At 37.2% G+C, this 20,832-nt stretch overlaps 1 protein-coding gene and 1 pseudogene across 3 annotated transcripts; both read right to left on the reverse strand.

Moving 5' to 3' along the window:
• Positions 1-945: 945 nt before the first annotated feature.
• Positions 946-1,245, reverse strand: LOC147483965 (pre-mRNA splicing factor SR-like 1 pseudogene; annotated as a pseudogene).
• Positions 1,246-6,537: 5,292 nt separating this feature from the next.
• Positions 6,538-9,984, reverse strand: LOC147483966 (uncharacterized). Of its 3 annotated transcripts, XR_015206416.1 has the most exons (7): positions 9,486-9,984; positions 9,005-9,065; positions 8,434-8,575; positions 8,106-8,211; positions 7,664-8,059; positions 7,491-7,552; positions 6,538-7,113 (listed from the first exon to the last, which is right to left on the reverse strand). XR_015206416.1 is itself a non-coding variant. In XM_086580956.1 (5 exons), the coding sequence occupies exons 1-4, from the start codon at positions 9,493-9,495 to the stop codon at positions 7,813-7,815; spliced, it is 612 nt and encodes a 203-aa protein (XP_086437082.1). In that variant the 5' UTR covers positions 9,496-9,984; the 3' UTR covers positions 7,491-7,552; positions 7,664-7,812. The 3 variants fall into 3 exon arrangements, 2 of the variants coding, with proteins under 2 accessions (XP_086437082.1, XP_086437081.1); XM_086580956.1 differs by lacking the exon at positions 6,538-7,113 and having other exon boundaries at positions 7,664-8,211; XM_086580955.1 differs by lacking the exons at positions 6,538-7,113; positions 9,005-9,065; positions 9,486-9,984 and having other exon boundaries at positions 7,664-8,211; positions 8,434-8,997.
• Positions 9,985-20,832: the final 10,848 nt, after the last annotated feature.

Below are 20,832 nucleotides of genomic sequence, written 5' to 3' on the forward strand. Positions count from 1 at the left end.
AAATGAAAACTAACGAGGATGAAAACCTTATACAATTATTACAATCCAATGGTACACCCATGCATGGTAAAGATTTTATACCAGGTTAGCATTCAATTTAAAACTTATTAGTATAATGATATCATCGGTCCCCCTTATTAGTGTCATTGTATTTGTTAATCTTGTTTCATCCCACTTAAGATCATAGTTCACGATTTCATGATCAACAAAAATAAAAGAAATGAATGATTAATAACCTTAGTATGTTATCTATCATGTCATGTTAGGTTACTTTATCAATCTATGATATAGTGTCAGTTGATCAGTTTTTGTCCAGATAAACAACATACAGATGTGAAAAGATAATACACTTTACAACATAAAATTAGATAAATAACATATTGAAAAGTCAACAACAGAAAAGCTCAAAACTATGAAGACACTCCAGTTATAATGGACAGCAATGACAAGACAAAAAAACACGAAAACAGGTTATAAGGAACCATATGATATAAACGGTTATAGTTTAAAATATAAAAACATAAACAATAGGCCTATGTTACAGGCAGAGGCGACATGTAAAGAGAACCATGAACTTAGGGTTCCTCTATTAATACCTCAGGAAAGATGTCCCAAAGTTTTTCTTGCTGCTGGTGAGAACAAAATCCTCAAAAAGGTATTCATGATTGACATACATTTATCATAAACCATTAAGTTGTGGAACAACTAATTGGTGTGAGTTACTGCTTACTTGAGATGTTTAGTATGTACTAACGACAATAAGTTCATCTATGGAATTTCAAAAACTAAACGCGAATGAATTGTCGTGTACTGACGTGTTGCAATAGAGTGGTATTCGATAAGAAATGAAAATGTGCTTTTCAAGAATGAGCAATTAAGTACAACAAAAGGTTGCAGATAAAATGCTATCTAGATAATCAAAGAATTAACAAAGAAGTACTGATATTACATACTTACAACTCTAATATAAGGGGAATCAACATGCTTTAGAAGCCCATGCATTTGTTTAACAGTGAGCTTCATTGTAAAGAACTTGTATAAAAGGCAAAACGCAGTTGAAGGACCTCTATAGTTTCCAGTCATCCAAGGCTCCACATGATCAACTTGATTATAGATCTCGTCTATAACCTCATGATAATTCTTAAGTTTGTAAAGCTCCTTAAAATAATCAAAAGAAAGAATGTTCATGCACAAGACCTTCTCCAGTAAAGAATCAATTGGTTTCCCCAAAGTTTGTACCTCCATATCTTAAGCGAAGTTAGGCTAAGCACAGAGGTGTGAAATTGCAACTAGTGAAATTGACTTCCATAAGAATCAGTTATAGCTAACTGCAATGGCATATCCCTCAGACCAAACATAGGTGAACACTAATGCTCGTTATATATATCATTATGCCTAATACAACATCCAAGTTCTGAACACAACGCTACAAACCTATAAAAACGAAAAGCAAAACAACCAACAATAAAATACAAATTTAATTATCACCAATCACATCACCAATGAAAAGAGAATAAGAACAAGGGGCCATTTGAATTCTTGTCATATAATTCAAGAGTTGATTGTATAAGATAAATAGCTCTTAATCAGATAACCATGAAACCAACCTATTATCTGAAGATTGAATTCACTGGAAAAAATACTAGTAAAAAAAAATAATAAGTAACAAAATTTCGATAACCTTCCTGTGTCTATCAAAGGAAGAGAGAAAAAGCTATGTAGCAGTCACAACCTAGGAAATCAAACATAAACAGAAACAGTTTATAAGGAAAACTGAATCTTAGATAAACAAAAACTATTTAATTAATACCGAAATTCTTTCGATTGTTTATTAGCCAACTGAACCCCAACCAACGAAATAACCCAATTGATCGAGAAGTGTAAATTTAGAGTCCAATCTTACAGTTTCAATACAAAGCTTAATTTCCCCAAATTTATCAGCAAGTGAACTAAATAAACCTAATTTGAACAGTTCGATCATGGAGAACAAGTGGCGGCAGCTCTGCGTATCATTCAGGAAGAAGGGCCTTCTTATGGGTTGGTTCTTAATGTGGCCAAGACTGCTATATTTTGGCCATCACTGGATCCGCGTCGTTCCACTCCTGGTCTGTTTCCTTCAGATTTATCTTGTCCTCAGCAGGGGGTCAGGTTACTTGGAGGGCAGATTAGCAGCGATTCTTCTTTTGTCATGAGTCTTGCTCGTAAGCGTGTTGAAAAGGCTATGACTTCGATGGACCGTTTAGCTGCATTGGAGGATCCACAGTGTGAGTTAGCACTTTTATGAGCTTGTGCAGGGCTCTTCAAGTTGGTTTTTGCAGTTCGTACTTGTCCACCACTTTTTTTTTTAGAGAGGCAACTAAGACTTTTGATCAGCACATTCGCATGGTTCTGCAGGGCATTATAGTTTCTGATGGTCCTGGCTTCGGTGATTTGCAGTGGCGTTTAGCGACGCTTCCATTGCGCCTTGGTGGGTTAGGTATCTATTGTGCCTCTGATGTCTCTGCTTTTGCTTTTGTGGCCTCCCGTTTTCAGACTTTAGAGCTTCAGAACCACATTCTTAGGAGTTGTGGTCCAGTGCCTATGGGTGAGATCCTTAGTGATGCTACTAGTGCATTCGTCTCGCTTCTTCCCCGATTTTGACCTTGATTCTCTGGCTGTGAATGTTACCGTCCCCTCAAAACCACAAAAAGTTTTGGCGGAAGCTTTCTACGGTAAGATTGTTGCTAGTCTTGAGAGGGAGTTTGAGTTCTCTACTCGTCAGAAAGCAGTCATGGGATGCTTGCAGTCGGAACATGCAAAAGATTTTCTACTTGCTATTCCGATGAAGGGACTTGGACAACGTATGTCACAGGTGGAGTATCATGCCATTCTCAGGTACCGTCTTATGATTCCTCTGTACTCTGACAGGGGTCTTAGCCCTATATGCAAAAAAAGTAGATTAGATGCTTTTGGGGACCATGTAGTACATTGTAGACATTTCCCTAGTTTTAAATACCGACATGATCATGTTAGAGACATTTTGTGTGATGCATTTTGGAGGGCTGGGGTACAAGTGAAGAAAGAGGCTCCTGTTAACTTTCTCACTAATCCGAATGAGGGCAAATCGACACTTCGGCCTGCGGATATCTTGATTTACAGTTGGTCCGAGGGAAAGCATGCATATGTTGATGTAACTGGAGTCTCTCCGTTGGTAGGGTTGGGGAATGGTGACTTTGAGGTAGGAGAAGCTGCTAAGAGGGCAACAACAGGAAAGATGGAGAAGCATGAGGAAGCTTGTAGGGCTAATCAGCATTGTTTTATTATGTTCAGTTTCGACACTTTTGGGTTCTTGGAACAACAGTCTGTTGAGCTACTCAAGAGACTTCAGAAAGTTATGGACTATAACGTTATGACAGCTGGTTCTAACGAGTTTGTTTTTAGAATGATAGGATTTGCTATTTAGAAAGGACTTGCGGCGCAGCTTGTTGCACGCTTGTCATAATTAATTGTAAAATTCATTATCATTCATGATCAATAAAATTTCCACTTTAATAAAAAAAAAAAAAAAAAAAAACCCTTTAGAAATTCACTAGATGGGGTTTGGGTAGAAGAAAAGAAAAAAAACGTACCTGGTTTATTTCCTTCTTCGTCTGCGAGGGTTTGACAGGGGAGACGGGGGAAGTGTTCCATGGAGGCTTAAGAGAGACGAGAATGGTAAATCATCGGGCACAATTTTTTTCTATTTAATTTAATGTTGTCCGTTAGTTCCGAATATACCCTTCTGGTCATTATTTTAGTTGTTTGCTATCGGACACAATTGTTACCAAACATTAAAATATTAGATTTGATAATAATTAGAAAAATCAATTGAATATACTAACGGATACCAACAAACCTCACAGTTATGTCCATTAGAAAGGTAGTAACAGATATATTCATTACAAATGAAAATTTTGCTCTGTTACAAAATGGCCATTATGGTGTAGTGTTATTTCCTCCTAAGTTCTTAATCAATATAGTTCTTTTCTTTACAAGTAATCTTTGGTTCGTTCCACCAGTTTTAGTGGCTATGGTCAATTGAGACGAGTAACGGTCAACAGATGGAAGTAGGATATAAACCTAATAATCGATAATTTTAGGACAAAAGCCTAAATACCCCATAAAAAAGTAGGACTAAACCTAAATAATAACCTTTTATTTAATTTCTTTCTTACAAAAGACAAGGTAGAATGAGCTAGCTCCGAGGATTTTATGTTTTAAGCATTATGACTTTCAAAAATAATAAAATGTGTTTTTAGACTTTTTTTTTGGTAAAGAATGGGCTAGCTTTTAAAGAGTGATCTTGGACACACCCATAAAAACACTCTCATACCCCAACTTTAACATAAATAAATAAAATTGGTTTAGACATATTTATGTTTCTAAATTATCTTTTTTTTTATTAAACAATTCATTTAGGGAAACATTTTTCCATGCTTGAAAACAATTCATTTAGACTTTTCATATCAAATTATAATTACGGTGGTACCAAAAACAAAACAATTCATTTATTAGAATATATTAATGACCCAATACTTAACCGTAGATATTCTAAGTTTTTCACTTGTAACTCAAAAAGAAAAAGATATTGATTTCTTTTTTTATTAAAAAAAATGATATTAATTTCTTTTTCAATAACCTCTTCTTTAGCAGCATTTCTCTCACTAATAAACATGCAAGTACCCACTTTTAATTTGAATCAACCATACCAAAGTAATGAGGATGAATACCAACATAATGAGAATGAAATCAAATTTTAACAAATGGAGAAAGAAGAAGATTGCCGAAAAAATGGCGTTTTTTTTAACCCCTATTGGAAATACCCCAAATTAATTTTGGAGATATTACTGGATTCAGGCGGTTGTTGGGGTACGAAAAAAAAATTTAGTTACTTATGGGGTACGGGAGTATTTTTATGGGTGTGTCCTAGATCACCCGTTTTAAACTCGATTGGCAAGGATGGGAATTCAATAAATATTCTGTAAGATAGACTTCCTCTATAATCTGTAGCATCTAATTTCAAATTGTCAACTTAATAATAATTGAATTGGGGTACGAGCAAACAATCAATTACTAAATTAATTGAAATAGGGAAATATACATATTTGAATGCAAAATTTCACGATAGCACAAGGCATGAAAAATTAATGGAAGCGAAATCACAAAATTAAATGCTCCACACACATAGACTTGTTCACCATCACTTTCACCAACTTAAAACATATATACATATATTATTATTATTATTATTTTTATTTTTTTTTTTGGTAAAGATGACATATATTTATTTGATTCACCAACATGATGCACTTTATTGTAACACATCCTCTCAGGCTTGGTTTTAATGATGTAGACTTAGCATTTCCTGCCTAGGCACCGGCCAATCATAAAGTACAAATCGAGAGTTGTTGTCCTCCTCATCGAAGGCGTATACAGCTTCATATTTTGCAATCCGAGTGCAGTTTTTCCCACACAGCCTTGTATCTCTTAAAGCATGATATATCTCAAAGGTTCCATTGATTTTGACTTTGCTCTCGTTATCAAACCAATCCATCGAGCACCAAAACACCGTTTCTATAAATATGTTTGCATGAAAGCCAATAGTATATGTTTGATTGTACCAAATTGTGTTTACACCAAGATCGTCGTCCGCGGATTGGCAATGGAAGTTTAACGGTACATCCCTACCAATCTCGTTCCTCAAATACACATATGTTTTATCCCAGAAGAAACCACTAACAGTTGAACACATCAAAAGTGCAAGCAACACTAAAAGAAAATTGGAGCTGCCCGCCATTGGTGTGGAGACTTGAGATTTAAGAGCTTATTGTCTATATACTTGATACTGATACGTTATATATACATCTAGAGTTGTGTAGAATAAGAAATTATTCATATTTAATTCAATTTAATTTGCCAGTCTATAACATTGTCTACATTCTAAATCTATTCAGACCTCCCATAATAGTTTCCTTGGGACTCTATGTCTTGGCATCTAAACTCTATTTTATCTTTCCAAAAAAAAAAAAATGAGAAAATCATTTGTTTGATTTATTTTAACCATCAATAAATATATATTTTTTAGAAAAAAAAATGAAAAAAAAATAAGAAATAACTTTTCTAAATTAAAAATAGAAACAAATAAATAAATAAATAACAACTTAAATAAGAAGATTCTTTATTATCAAGGAAAGTTGGGAGCATTGGCCTAAAAAGGTGTGAACCCATTTCCAAATTTCTGCAGTATGTTAACCTTTAGTGTGTTATTGTATGAATATATTCAAAAATTGATGAAAAAAATTCGAGAATTATTGAGATCGAGGTGATTTTGGACACACCTATAAAAACACTCACATACCCCATAACTAACTAAACTAGCCATTTGGCCCGGCCTATGGCCGGACTTGCTACATAGATAGCTAGACTCAAAAACCTAAAATCCACTTGAATAAATATCTAATTAGCAGAATGAGCTTTGATGAATTTCTAACATGGCCATTACTGATATAACATATCAAGTACAAATCAAATAATCTTTTATATATATAGTCAAATCACTTTTCTTAAAAAAATATAATACCAATGTCGATCCCGTGATTGAGAGTGTTCGAGGCATACCACTTTTGAGAATTAGGAAAAGACGCTTCATATAATCAGCACAAAGAACAGGATAAGCAGCATTGTTAATAACACCACTAAGGAATTTTAAAGAACCTAGAGTCCTTTTGTTTTCTCTTGGGCTTCCAAAAGGTCTCTACTTGCCAGTAAAGTGGTTGAGCTGCCTTATACAACAGATGGTTTAATTTCCAAATCTCTTGTGGCTTCATCTGTATGGGGATTGTCCTTCACATCTAATGCTTCCTTTTCCACTTTTATGAATTAAGAAGAAGCCTTGATTTGGGGATTTCAATTTCTCCAGAGCCACCACGTCCTTGTCGCTGTCTTTTACATGTACCTCTTGGTCACACAACTTTGTTGTTGCCGACTGATGAAAGTAAGGGGAGACAACAGGAAGTAGAACCTGTTTCTCTTTTTTAAACCCGTTTCTCTTCTTTTTCTCTCCTTGGAATGCCCCATTTCTTCAAGCAATTTCTTCTGTTGAAGAAAAATACCTATGGACAAAGCAACAGTGGAAAACGTATGAGTAGAAATTCGCCACTTTTTCAAATTAAAACAGATTTGCAAAGCAATGAAAGGGATAAAAAAAATGTTGCAATTTCCTACCATTATAAATAAAACCGCAAACCATTATTATTATTGGGATTCGTATTTGTTAATTTCTAATAACACTCAGCGTCACTTAAATGAATTGAATGATATATATAGGCTTTAACCTATCCAGATGATAGCATTTTAATTTTATTTTTGTTTGTTTGTTTTTTAATAAAAGGAAATCTGGTTATATCATGAGAGTAAAATGAAACATGATTGCGTAAAATTTGTTATAAACACAAAAGTTTTGAGATTATTACCTCATAATACTAATTTACAGAATATGTGCAATTGAGATTATTCCCCTGAAGATCAATGTGCTCTGACAAATTGAAGAGATTAATGTGAAAAGTATGTAAAGTGATTAATAGAACATCAAATGGTAATCAATGGGTAAATTAATCCAGGAATTGAGGAAAAACTGAGAAAGTACCTGTTGACCTTCTTCCTCGCACTATCCCATCAAAGCAACCAGGTTCCGGTGGTGCACTCTTGATAGTAACTCAATTTCTGTGAGAAATTCTTTTTCACCCTGTAATGAACCTTCAAGTGCACGTTTGATGGCCACAATACTTCCATCAGCTAAAATAACTTTATACACCTTCCCATAACCTCTTTGGCCAATCTGAGTAGAGTTATTGAAATTGTTTGTGGCCGGTGCCATTTGCACAAAAGTGAAGTCCTGGACGCCATCAACTTTGATTTTGATCCTTGACACTGCAATGGTTTACATAGATATATTGGAGACGAATGAACGGGGAGGGGGCTTCTGCCTGCTACTACCTGTTGCTGCTGCTGCCATGGACCTGCTGGTGCTCGCTGCTGGTGCCTGCTGCTGCTGGTGTCGCTGCTGGTGCCTGCTGCTGCTGCTGGACCTGCTGCTGCCATGGACCTGCTGGTGCTCGCTGCTACTGGTGGTGGTGTCGCTGCTGGTGATTCACACGAAAGAACAAAATGTGCGTGCAAAGGTGATGAAGAACTCTGAAATACAACAGGTCTCAGTGCCAAAACCATTGAACTTAATTATAATGGTTTTTTAGATGTGCAGACGTAGGATGATTTCTCATGTATAATGATAGCATTTGGAATACAACGGTTCAGGCAGGCATTGATATATGAGCCTCAATTATGCTTCATCTGGCTTGACTAAATATGAAATAAAAAGTTGTCAAAATTTGGGTAGATACAACAGAAAAAGAATACCTCTCCTTTAAGATCAGGATTGATGGGATTAGTCAAGAGAACAGCTTCAGGATACGCAAGTGGTTCACTACGCCCTGGTAACCGGTCATCTGGCATGGGCATTATTCTCTGCCTATTATCTGCCATGGCCATGTAATGGAACCTATCCATTTTAAACAATACTACAATTTCATCATACAAGTTTCTAAGATAACCAACAACGGGCTCGTAAATCAAAGAGTAAAACATTCCCAACTTTAGAACATTTTGTTCCTTATCTTGCCAAAATTTTATGAATAAAATACAATATTCGTATTTTGCCCTGCAATGAAATGGCTGAACTCGAGACCATTCATCGTGCTTATGAATGATCCGTTTTTACACTGTTCAAGCATTTTTTTCGGAAACTCACAGTAACTACAATGTATAAAAGCAAGATTAATCAAAAACTTCAAAATTGAGAAAATTTATCACCTCGATTAGCACTGCCAGTTTTAATCATATAGGTAATGGTACATGATTAAACCATTTGACAGGGCATGAAATCCATAAATAAACTAATAGTAAAAGGATTTAAGTGTTTGGGAAAAACCTCCGACCAATTACAAAACGAACAATAACTCCTTTTACTTCAAGTTTCTTCAACGCATCACCTGAAAGCCATGTGAATTTGTTAATATTTTGTTTTCATGTTCAAAGCCTAGACTCTAGTAGTAATCACTAATCAGTAATAAAACCATATATTTCATACAACAACCAACAAAGGAAATCTATACAACAACTCATATGTCAGATTCACCGAATTCTAAAAAAAAGGGTGGCTATATCCATGTCCAATTGTCTCAAATGACAACCAGCTACATGAATAAAGCTTGTCCAACTGTCTCTACAGAACTTCACGACCTAAGCAATAACTCCACATTGGAATACTGTGACCAACTAAGTGGATTCTAAGAAGTAAAATTTCGGAAGATTGATTTAGCAAGTGTAAATCACAGTATTTTCAATACATATTGTGCATAGATTACATTTTACAATTCAAATGCACAATAGCAAGTGAAAAGACAACAAACCTCTTGGCATCCAAGAACCTCTAAACACATTCCGTTTTCTACTGATTGCTACTGATTGGTTGATATTTTTATGCTAAAAAAGTTACTGATATTTCGCCTTCTATTCTTGATGTCATTTCTCTTGACGACTAATTCATCTTCATCCATGCAGTTATCTAGTTCAGGTTTTCTGGGACGGTCTAGTGGATCGTCAAGGCGAGCTGCAGTCTCTAGCAGCCGTGATGCAATGGTGGTTGGGAGTGAGACCGACCCATCTCGTCCCCGTACTACAGAGGCAAGCCCAGGATCACTCAGGAAGGTTGTAAGTGGGCAGAGAAGTTCGTCAATAAGTTCTTTGGATGCCAAGCGCACATCTTCTAGCCGGAATCCCACAAACATAAAGAACTTTGAGTCAACTCTCAAGGGCATCGAAGGTCTGAACTTTGAGAATGATGAGAGATTGCATTATTAGTTACCTGCTGCAGGTTGATTCAATCTCCATCTGTTGTAAATCATAAACTGTTGGTGTAGAGAAAATTTCTGTTTCTCACGGTCGAAGGCCCCAAGGCAGAGAGTGAAGCGACTTCGCGCTCACTATTCCGTTGATTTAAAGCCCAGCTCAAAGAAAAGCGGCCAGCCTCAGATCTTTAACAGGCGGCGCCAGAGCCAGAGTAAGCCAGCGCCAGCCAGTCTTTTGCGGGCCTCATTACAAGAACAGCGATTTTTTGGTTTTTTGGTATAAAAACAAAATCAGTTTTGGAAAACCTAACTTTTCCAAAAAGAAAGAAAAGAGAGATTGTAAGAGAGAATTCTTAGTGAGTTGAGTGTTCATTCTTTGTGAGTGAATTGAGAGCTCTTGTGTCTGTTACTCTGGACTTCTAGTAAAGCTTGGATCTCGCCCGGTGTGGACGTAGGCAAATTGCCGAACCACGATATATCCTTGTCTTGTGGTTGGTTCTCTTTTGCATTATTATATTTACTTTATATGCTTGTTAAATTGTTAATGAGAAGCGTTGGGATATTACTTGGAGGGTGTTGAAGTCTTGTCTAGTGTGAAGGATCGATCTTTGTGTAGGATTGATCCGTTTGTTGTGGGTAACGTTGTTTCCGCACTTATATATTCACAACAATTGGTATCGAGGCGAGGTATATCGACTAGGATTTTGAGTTTTGGTAAAGAACCATAGTGCTCGAAATTTATGTAGACAAGGTGTTTGATAAAATTCCTGAGTGAGATAATTTTTTTTGGGTTATTGTGTGTGACTTGAAAAAGGGGCTCCCAAGATGTCAAATGCTAGATTTAAAGTAGAAGTTTGATAAAGAAGCAAAAGAAAAGATGGCGTGAGGGTGATGTCGAATGAGATGACTTCCACAAGCAAGTGGAAGGGTAGTTGAAGAAGCCTTAAAAAACATGTGCGATGCTACAATTGCAAAGAAAAAAGGGGCATTATCTATGTGATTGCTCTAGCCGAAAAAAAGTAACAAGATGAGTGGTAAGTTTGAGAATGAGGATGTTAGTGAAGCAAGTCTTGCTTCCGGCTTTGATAAGGGATGATGTAAGTCTTTTCGGTGTCTACACAAGACGACCACATGACCCGATCGTGGATTCTTGATTAGGGTGTTCCTACCACATGTGTCCAAATAGGAAGTGGTTTGCTACCTATGAGAACTTGAGTGGAGGTTCCGTTTTGATGGGCAATGACGTTGCTTGTAAGACGGTTGGGATTGGAACTATACGGGTCAAGATGCATGATGGTGTAGTGAGGACTTTAACCGATGTGAGGCACGTTCCTGAGTTAAAGAAGAACCTTATTTCTCTTGGTACCTTGGATTCCAAAGGCCACAATTTTGTGGGAAATGGTGGAGTCCTAAAGATCCTTAGTGGCTCCTTAGTCATTATGAAGGGTCAAAGACATGGAAACTTGTATACTTTGTTGGGTAGTACAGTGATAGGTGATGTAGCAGTGAGTACATGTAGTGATGATTCTGAGTACACAAAATTGTGGCATATGCGCCTTGGGCATATGAGCCAAAAGGGATTGTCTGAGTTGTGCAAGCGAGGGCTACTGAAAGACTTGGAGAAACCAAGTATGGAATTCTCATGAGTATTGTACATATGGCAAGCGGCAAGCAGAGTCAAGTTCGGTACAAGCAAGCACAAGACGAGAGGCATCCGGATTATGTGCATACGGATGTTTGGGGACCTTCTAGAGTGGCTTCTAAGGGAGGTAAACCGGTATTATGTCTCTTTCATTGATGATTATACACGTATGTGTGGGTATATATCTTGAAGTCCAAGGATGAAGTTTTCGAGACATTTAAGAAGTGGAAGGCAAGGGTTGAGAATCGCTTACGGATAGGAAGGTGAAGACTCTACGGTCGACAATGGTGCTTCGAGTATACCTATAGGCCTTTCCAAGAGTTTTGTGCTAAAGGGGAATTGCCGCATGAATCGGATGTGAGGGGCACGCCACGCCAGAATGGGTTAGCGAGAGAGAATGAATCGCGACGCGTTGCTTAAGAAAGCTAGGTGTTTGCTTTCCAATGCCAATCTTGGCAAAGAGTTCCAGGCGATCACGATTGGCCATGGCGTGTTACTTGTATAATAGATCACCCGGTTCCGCGATAGATCGCAAAACACCTTATGAGGTGTGGACGGGGAAACCGGTGATTATGGTACTTTTGCGAAAGTGTTTGGATCTAGTGCTTACTACCACATGAATGATAGTAAACTTGATTCTAAAGCTAAGAAAGCAATATTCTTGGGCTATGCAAAGGGAGGAAAGGGATCTGGTTGTGGTGTCTAGAGAACCACAAGTTCCGGGTCGTGAGTGAGGTTACCTTTGATGAGACCGGTGCTATTTTTAGCAGGCGGAGAAGGCCGGAAATACCGGTGATTCTATACAATCTCAAGTGATTGAGATAGAAGCGTCGAGGATGCTAAAAGAGTGAGGTTCTTAGTGAAAGAACTATTCAACAAAAGTAGAGTTACAACAACCGAAGCGACAAACTTTGGCTAGATCAAAGCCAAAGAGAAGTGTGAAACAAGTTATGAAGTACGGACATGATAAACCAGTGAAGCATTATGGTCAACCGGACTCGGTTGCCTACGCACTGAATATTGAAGATGATGAGCCAGATAGCTTCAAGGAAGCTATTAGAGATGCTCATTACAGAGATTGGTCGGTGGATATGCAGAAAATGGTGGAGGCTCGTGACAAGTTTTGTACTTGGGAATTTGTTCCATTGCCTAAGGGCAAAAGGGTTTTGGGTTGTAGAAAGTTCTCTATGGCGTTGAGTTTCAACATTGGTTGGGGGTACTCCACAAATGGTGGAGGCTCATGCATTGTTGATTGATGCCCTTTGTGGGCATGGCCCTTTGTGGGCGTGATTGCTCTTTGTGAGCATGACTCTCTGTGAAGATAGCTCTTTGTGAGCAAGACACTCTTTGTGGGTGGCTCTTGGTGAGCATGACACTCTTTGTGGGTGGCTCTTTGTGAGCATGACACTCTTTGTGGGTGGCTCTTGGTGAGCATGACACTCTTTGTGGGTGGCCCTTTGTGGGCATGGCCCCTTCGGGGCGGTTGACTGCGAGTTCTGGATGGATGTGTTCTTGCTAGATGTGTTCGGCTTGGTTTTATGTGTTAAAACCTCACCGAGGTGGAGAATGTAGAGAAAATTTCTGTTTCTCCGCGGTCGAGCGGCGCGCGCTCGAGTAAAAGCGACTTCGGCTCACTATTCCGATGATTTAAGCGCCAGCGCTCAAAGAAAAAGCGCCAGCGCTCGGATCTTTAGGCGGCGCCAGCATGGCCAGATAGAAGCGCGCCAGCCTTCAGTCTTTTGCGGGCCTCGCTACAAGAATCGCGATTTTTGGTTTTGGTATAAAACAAAATCAGTTTTTGGAAAACCTAACTTTTCCCAAAAAGAAAGAAAGAGAGATTGTAAGAGAAATTCTTAGTGAGTTGAGTGTTCATTCTTTGTGAGTGAATTGAGAGCTCTTGTAACTGTTACTCTGGACTTCTAGTAAAGCTTGGATCTCGCCAAAGTGTGGGCGTAGGCAAATTGCGAACCACGATATATCCTTGTCTTGTGGTTGGTTCTCTTTTGCATTATTATATTTACTTTATATGCTTGTTAAATTGTTAATGGAAGCGTTGGGATATTACTTGGAGGGTGTTGAAGTCTTGTCTAGTGTGAAGGATCGATCTTTGTGTAGGATTGATCCGTTTGTTGCGGGTAACGTTGTTTCCGACTTATATATTCACAACCAGTTGGCCCACTACTTCCGGTTAAGGTGGGAGTTCTTATTCGAGTTGTTTTTCGAGGAAAGCTGTGATTTCAATCTGTGTTACAGCAGATTGGGGACTGCGTCAAAAGTAGGCAGAGAGCCTTGAGGAGCTTTACCCAACTGAAAATCAACCGAGCTAGTCTCGCCAATACAACACTCGAGTTGTGTCTCTAAGCTTCCCTTAATGTTTCTCCATTATTTTTCATAAAACCAGTATAAACTCCAATAACAGCAAGAAGCTTAATTTTGTCTCGTACCACTTTTAGGTTTGCTCCTTAGATACCCCTGACTCTTTACCAATGTCAAGTCCATCTCAACTTCTGTAATCCTCTTGGCTCGCATATCTTGAACAATTTCTTAGTTTAATGAGACTCTGTTGATGCTTTTTATGGAAAAGATGATTTCTCTTCTATTATTATGAGGGTTTGAAGAGATGAATTTTTCTTTGTAGAGTTGGAGGTGTTTTGTAGAGTATGGAAAGAGGTTTTTAGCTATTTTGAACAACGAACAATTGAAATTGACAAAAAAAAGGGCGTAGAATTATTTTTTGGAGATAAGATTTAAGAACGGAGTAAGAATGGAGATAAAATTTAAGAATTGAGATAAGATTTAAGAAAGGTTTTTATCTACTTATCTATCGAACAATTGAAATCGCAAAAAAAGGGCGTAAAAAAGGCGTAGAATTCATTTTTTTAGATAAAATCTGATGTGTCAGTGTGAGAGAAAAAAGAGGAGCTGACGTGGGTGCCTGGGAGCATTCTCAACTACTGAGTATTAATGGTCTTAGATTTTTTGTCATACCCCAACAACCGCCTCAATCTAATAATATCTCCCAAATTAATTTGGAGTCTTTCCAATAGAGGCCAAAAAAAAACACACAACAACAACAACACACACACTTTTTTTTTTTTTCTTCTGCAATCTTCTTCTTCCCCCATTTGTCAAAATTTGATTTCGATTTTTTTTTCATCCTCATTATGTTGTTATTCATCATCATTACTTTTGTATGGTTGATTCAAATCAAAAGTGGGTATTTTGCATATTTATTAGTGAGAGAAATGTTGGTAAATAAGACGTTATTGGAGAAGAAATTAAGATCATTTTTTTTATAAAAGAATAACACGTTCTTGTTCTTTTTCAATTACAAGTGAAAAACTTAGAGTATTTAGGGTTTAGTATTGGGTCCTTAATAGTCCCACGATGTATATATTCTAATAAATGAATTGTTTTGTCTTGGAATGCGCCTAATAAAAAAATAGCAATATAGGAACATAAATATGTCTAAAACAATTTTAATTATTTATTTATTTTAAAATTGGAGTATGAGAGTGTTTTTATGGGTGTATCCAAGATCTTTCTTATTGAGTCCTTAAACATTCACAAATTATGGAGTTGAAATTGTTTTAATTCCTAACTTTTAACTCTATACATATATCATTTCCTTTTTGCTAAGTGGGCTGAGAAAATATATTAAAGAATAAGAAAAGGGGATACAAAAGATAGCTAGGGGAAAAACAAGGAAAAGAAAGGAGATGCACTCCAAGTGATACTGCATTTTAGCATCATTATGAAACGTAGCATCCATACTGTATAGGCCTTCTACATCACAACAATGATATGCACATCTCCAGACGTAACGGGGGCAGGGGATATAGTTGTTGTTATCGAGGTTTAGTGATAAAACGAGAGCTTCTTGCAAACCCTTATACATCATGTGATAGAAAAAGGCAGGTAAAACCTATAAAATTTTATTATATTCCAAGGAATACTAGTAATTAGTTCACCATAACATCAACAAAATTACATACATTTTTTCTACCCACATGGTGCACTCATCAACACGTTTGTATCCATTAAGGCTTTATTTTGTTCTCTCATATCATTTTCTATCGAGGCCATCTATACAATATATATAGAAAGGCGTTGTCCTTTTCATTGGCATATACAGCATCATGTTTTGCAATCCGAGTGCAGTTGCTCCCACACATTGAGTCATCTCTTTTTCCCCTGTATATATCAAAGCTTCCTTCAATTTGGACTTTGTTTTTGTTATCCCACCACTTCATCGAGCACCAAAATAGTGTTCTACCAAAATAGTTTGGCTTGAACCCCCAACTCCACGTTTTGTTGAAAGCCAGTGTGCGTGTACCAAGATCGTCGTCTTTGGATTGGCAACGATAGTTCAAAGTTACATCCTTTCCAATCTCGTTTCTCAAATACACATATGTTTTATCCCAAGGATAGTCGTTTGCACTAACAGTTGAACACCCCCAAAGTGCAACAAGCACTATAAGAAATGTGAGATTGTTGAAACAGAGCTCCATGGGACTTTTTGAGACTTGAGAGAAGACCTTACTGTGCCTAATTCATATATCCTACACTATTATATACATGTATAGTTGCGTACAATTGGTAATTTGTATTCAAATTAATTTCATTTTAATATGCCAAACTAATGATATGATATATTAACATTGTCTATATCTGGGCGACTCAATTGGTTGTTCATAGCACATACCCACTCATTTATGCCACTATCCCTGTATGTAAAGATCGGATACATATGTAAAACTTGAATCAAAATTTCTTTTGTGGAGAACACAATTGATTGGATTCTTTAATAGCATTCTCTGCCATAATAAGATCAGATAGGTTTTAGTGCGGTATATATAGTGCTAATAAAGTGGCAGAAAATCAAAAATGATATGCAATATTTCCCCAGGTCTTGGTGAAAAAAAAAGTAGTTCTACTCAAGCTCCCTAGATAACTCCATTGTGACTCCATTTCTTACACGGCATCAAAATTCTATTCTCTTTCCAAAACTTAAAAAGCAAACATAGAAATAAATTAATATATACTAAATAACATACCAAATTAAATGACTAAAACCAAAATAACAAATAAATCAAATAGTAAATAAAAAACTTGTCTGTATTTCCATAAATATATCAACCAAAGAAAGAAAGAAAATAAAGAAAAATAAACCTTAACTTCCAAAAAACAATGAATTGGGTGCACTTGTGAAACAAATCATCATATTTTTTGACATAATCATCCAAACATTTGTTTTAAGTCAATAGATATATAATCATATGAATTTTTTTTTCTCCATTAAATACTAATGTAACTAAAGTGATTAAAAAAAAAAAAATTTGTGACAAGAAAGAGAGTGAGGGGATTGAGAATGACGACGGTGAATTTTTTGGGCGTCCAACTTTTTTTAGAGCATTGGGTTTTTTTTTTTTTTTTTTTTTTTTTTTTTTTCTTTATCTTTTTTTTTTGTTTAATTTATTTGTAGAAATATAGGCAATCTTTTTGTTATTTATTTGTTACTATTTCGGGTGTTAGTTATTTAATTAGATACGCTATTAGTTATTTTTTTGCTTCTATTTTTGTTTTTTTATTATTGGAAAGAGAAATATAATTTGGATGCCACATAAGATATGGAGTCCCTATCGAGTTATAAAGAGAGTCTAATTAGATTTTTTGAAAAAAAAAAAAAAAAAAAAAAAAAAAAAAAAAAAAAAAACTATATTGATGTAATGACCCGGATTTTAATAACGGGTATTCTGGTCATTTTCATTCTATTTCAATATTTATGTAAGAAATTACACGTTTGACTTGTCTTGTTGTAATTAATTTGATGTGGACTGGCGTAGTTGTATTTGACACGAATAAATTGTTAAGTGGTTACACAATTAGTTGATGTGTAGTTACTATCTAGGGTGAATTTATTATTTATACTATTAATTGGAATCCGGTTGATGGAGGTGTAACATTTATATATTTAGTGGGGTTGGGTATGAATTTTGATATGAATGTGGATAGTTGTTTGAATTGGGCTTTTGTGTGGGCTTGGGTAGAAATATCTGTGCATATTCTATTAAATTGGGCCGGTTAAATTAGGTTATATTGCACTTAGCCTATTGTATATTGGGCCTGCTCCAATATTTTGGACTTATTCTTAGATTAATCGCATGATTTGGTGAGAAGTTAGGCTAAATCTATGGTGCGCGAGATGTATGGTGCGCCATTACATCTCGGCCACTCATACCAAGGGTGCGTGTGTATTTAATGGCAAAAGTACTGATCCAAAGGCCCATAATTACCTACGCACTGAAGACATGCTCGAGAAGTTAAGGGTGGAGACACCTCATGGATTGAGAATTAACCATGAGCTAGTCAGGGAACATGATTTCTTAAAAAATAGGATAGACATTAATTTGGGGAGGACACCTCCTCCTTTGACTTTAGGATGAGCTGGCGGTTAGAAAAAAAAAAAACCCTAGTACATAGGGCACGAATTAGAAAACAATTGAAAACCCCAACTCTCTCTATCCAACTCGTCTTAACAATTTTGCTTGAAATTGCTCGAGCGAAAATCATCTAAGAATTAGCGTGTATTTTTTTTGCTAGTGGCTGGTCGTACCAATTAGTGTGCTTCTCAGTCTTACTTAGTTGTTGCTGGGCTTGCAGAGTACATGAGCAAGGTATATACAAGGGGGTTGGATCTACGAGAAGCATCCATCAATGATTCACTGGAGAGCTATTGTTTTGGGTGTTTTCTCTCCACTTTCAAATATCATGTTGGTTATGCTTTGATTATGATTTTCTCTTGCCTTTTTCTAATTATTTCAGTAGACTTGTTTGGGTATTATGTAGTGGTCATATTCGTGACATAAGATGTCATTGGTGGCGAGTGGGCCGTATACAGAATAGTGAATAGAAGACAGGATGCAGCGGATTAGAGCCGCGGAAACCTAACTGCCGAGAACTGCGGTGAATACCGAAATAACGGGTGGAGAGGTAGAGAACGTGGGATAAGAAGAGATCAACGAACCAAAAGAGAAGAGGAGAAAAAGAGGAGATTATAAAGAAAAAGAGGTAGAAAAAAAAAAAAAAAGGATCAAGAGAAGAGAAGTGAGGTAATACTAGTATCTTATAGGTTGTAATAAGAGACAATACATTTGGCGCCGTCTGTGGGGAACAGTAAGAAAATGACCACTGTAGCGAAAAGAGAAGTAGGAAGACCTAAAAAAGTAGCAGTTAGAGAAGCGGTCGAGGAAACAGAAAGCGTTGAGATGGAAGGGGTAGGAGAGAAAGAAATATTAGGCGTGGTGACAGATGCTACCAGACTTCTTCAGGAGGAGATAGTGAGGCTAAAGAATGAGAATGGCGAGTTGAGAAAGGAGAGGGAGACTACACGTGGTGAAACGGAGTGGGGGGATCCTCGGGGCAGTGAAATGGAGGGGGAGAATGATGAGTACCCGCCACCGAGCGCAGAACAAACGGCGGGGATCACTTTGGATGTAGTACAGGCTATGATTGAGAAAGATAGGGAAATGAACCACGTAGCAGAAAGAGCGAACCAGAGCTCTAGTGCAGAAGGAGGTTGCGAGCCTCAATAAAAATCTGCTGTAAGATTTGATATGGAATTCGGAAGTGCCTAAGAGGTTCTCCCAACCCTGGTTTGAGAGGTATGATGGGAAAGGAGACCTGACTGATCATTTGCACCATTTTCGGCAACATATGCCGTTATGGCAGGAGAGTAAGTATGATGGACTCCGCTGTATGATGTTCTCCGCCAGTCTTAAGGGGGGAGCCTCAGATTGGTATTATAGGTTGGCTTCGTGGAGCATCAAAAGGTTTGAAGAGCTGGAGCGCACATTTGTTGATCACTCATACACCAAAAAAGAAGGGTGGTTGATATCGCGGCTCTGTTCAACATCAAACAAAGGTCTGCAGAAGCATTAAGGGAGTTTTTGTGCAGATTCAAGGAGGAGACACTGAGAGTGGAAAATCTGGATGAACATACAGCGGTCATAGCTTTCCAGCACGGCTTGAGGTCGGGAACTAGAGTTGTAAGACCCCTATTTTATATTTACATTATCTGCGTAACAATATTTAATATTTTTGTATTTGACTGTATTTTTCTGGTCAACGTGCTAGCGTGTGAAATACCAAATAGTAATTTCGAATAATGTTAATAAATGAAACTAGTATTTGAATTTTGAATGTGGGTAATTTATCTTTAATTTTTGGAAAGCTTTAAATAAAAAGGAAACAAGTTATTAACCTAAGTAACATATATATAATCCTTTTAATAGAAATAATATTTCCATAGTTAGGATATAAGAATATTTAGTAATTTGGAAGTTAAGGAGAATATAGGTTGTCTTCAGTAGGAACTTGTTTTTCTGGAAAAACCTCACACAACAACACACAAGCCAACAAAGGAGAAGAACACAGTTTTCGCGAGCTATTTGGGATTGGATCTTTCATATTTTTTCGCCGATATTTTTACATTCTTTGTTAACACATAAGGTGAGTAGTTTATCTTTTTCGATTTTTCCGTTATATAGACACGATGGCTGGACTTTAAAACCATGTTTTGTTCATCCTTCATTGTCGCTCTTTTCTCTTCAAAGATTATTCTTATTGTGAGTGGTTATTCTTGATTGTTTTCGCGATCTAGACACGCATAATGCAGACCACATTTCGTTCTTGAAGAACCACCTTTTAATTACTTTTCATGTCGTTTTTGTTCGATCAACCATGGAGTACATGTTTGATACTCTCGAGGAATGGTTAGTACTGCCTACACCATTAGGTGGTGGTGAAGGAGGGGAGCCCCTAACCTCCTCCTCTGTCCAAAAACGCCATTTCGCCATTGTCTTGTGTTCCCTGAGGAATTTTGTTTGTGTATTTATTTATTTGCGTGATTGAGCTGTTTTGTATGGAGGGTTGTTGGTATGAGGTATGGTGGTGGTAGAGAGTTTGTGGGGGTTCGAAAACTCCCAAGAACAGTAATGGTGGTCGGATCTGGGATTTGAGGGAGATTACGAAAACTGAAAATTGGTGGTTGAGTGGTGAAGTAAAGTCGTGGGGTTTTTCACCCACCTAAATTTGGGGTTATTGATGGGGGGTGTGTGAAGGTTTTGGAGGTGGCTGGAAGGAGGAATGTCTCTGCTTGGGAAGGGATGATCGTGGAGGCGATCTAAGCTCGTGTATTTGTTTAGTTTTGACTTGTGTCTAATTAAGTTGGGCGGACCATATTAGTTTTGGTTTTGGGCGGTTTAA

Source organism: Coptis chinensis, chromosome 8, assembly GCF_015680905.1.
Source record: "Coptis chinensis isolate HL-2020 chromosome 8, ASM1568090v1, whole genome shotgun sequence".
Lineage (NCBI taxonomy): Eukaryota > Viridiplantae > Streptophyta > Magnoliopsida > Ranunculales > Ranunculaceae > Coptis > Coptis chinensis.

Coding starts and splice junctions, on each gene's coding strand:
- LOC147483966 (XM_086580955.1), bottom strand. CDS start 8,661: ATGTTTTACTCTTTGATTTACGAGCCCGTTGTTGGTTATCTTAGAAAC. Junction 8,212..8,433: donor ATCCTGATCTTAAAGGAGAG/GTATTCTTTTTC, acceptor GTTGTATTTCAG/AGTTCTTCATCACCTTTGCA.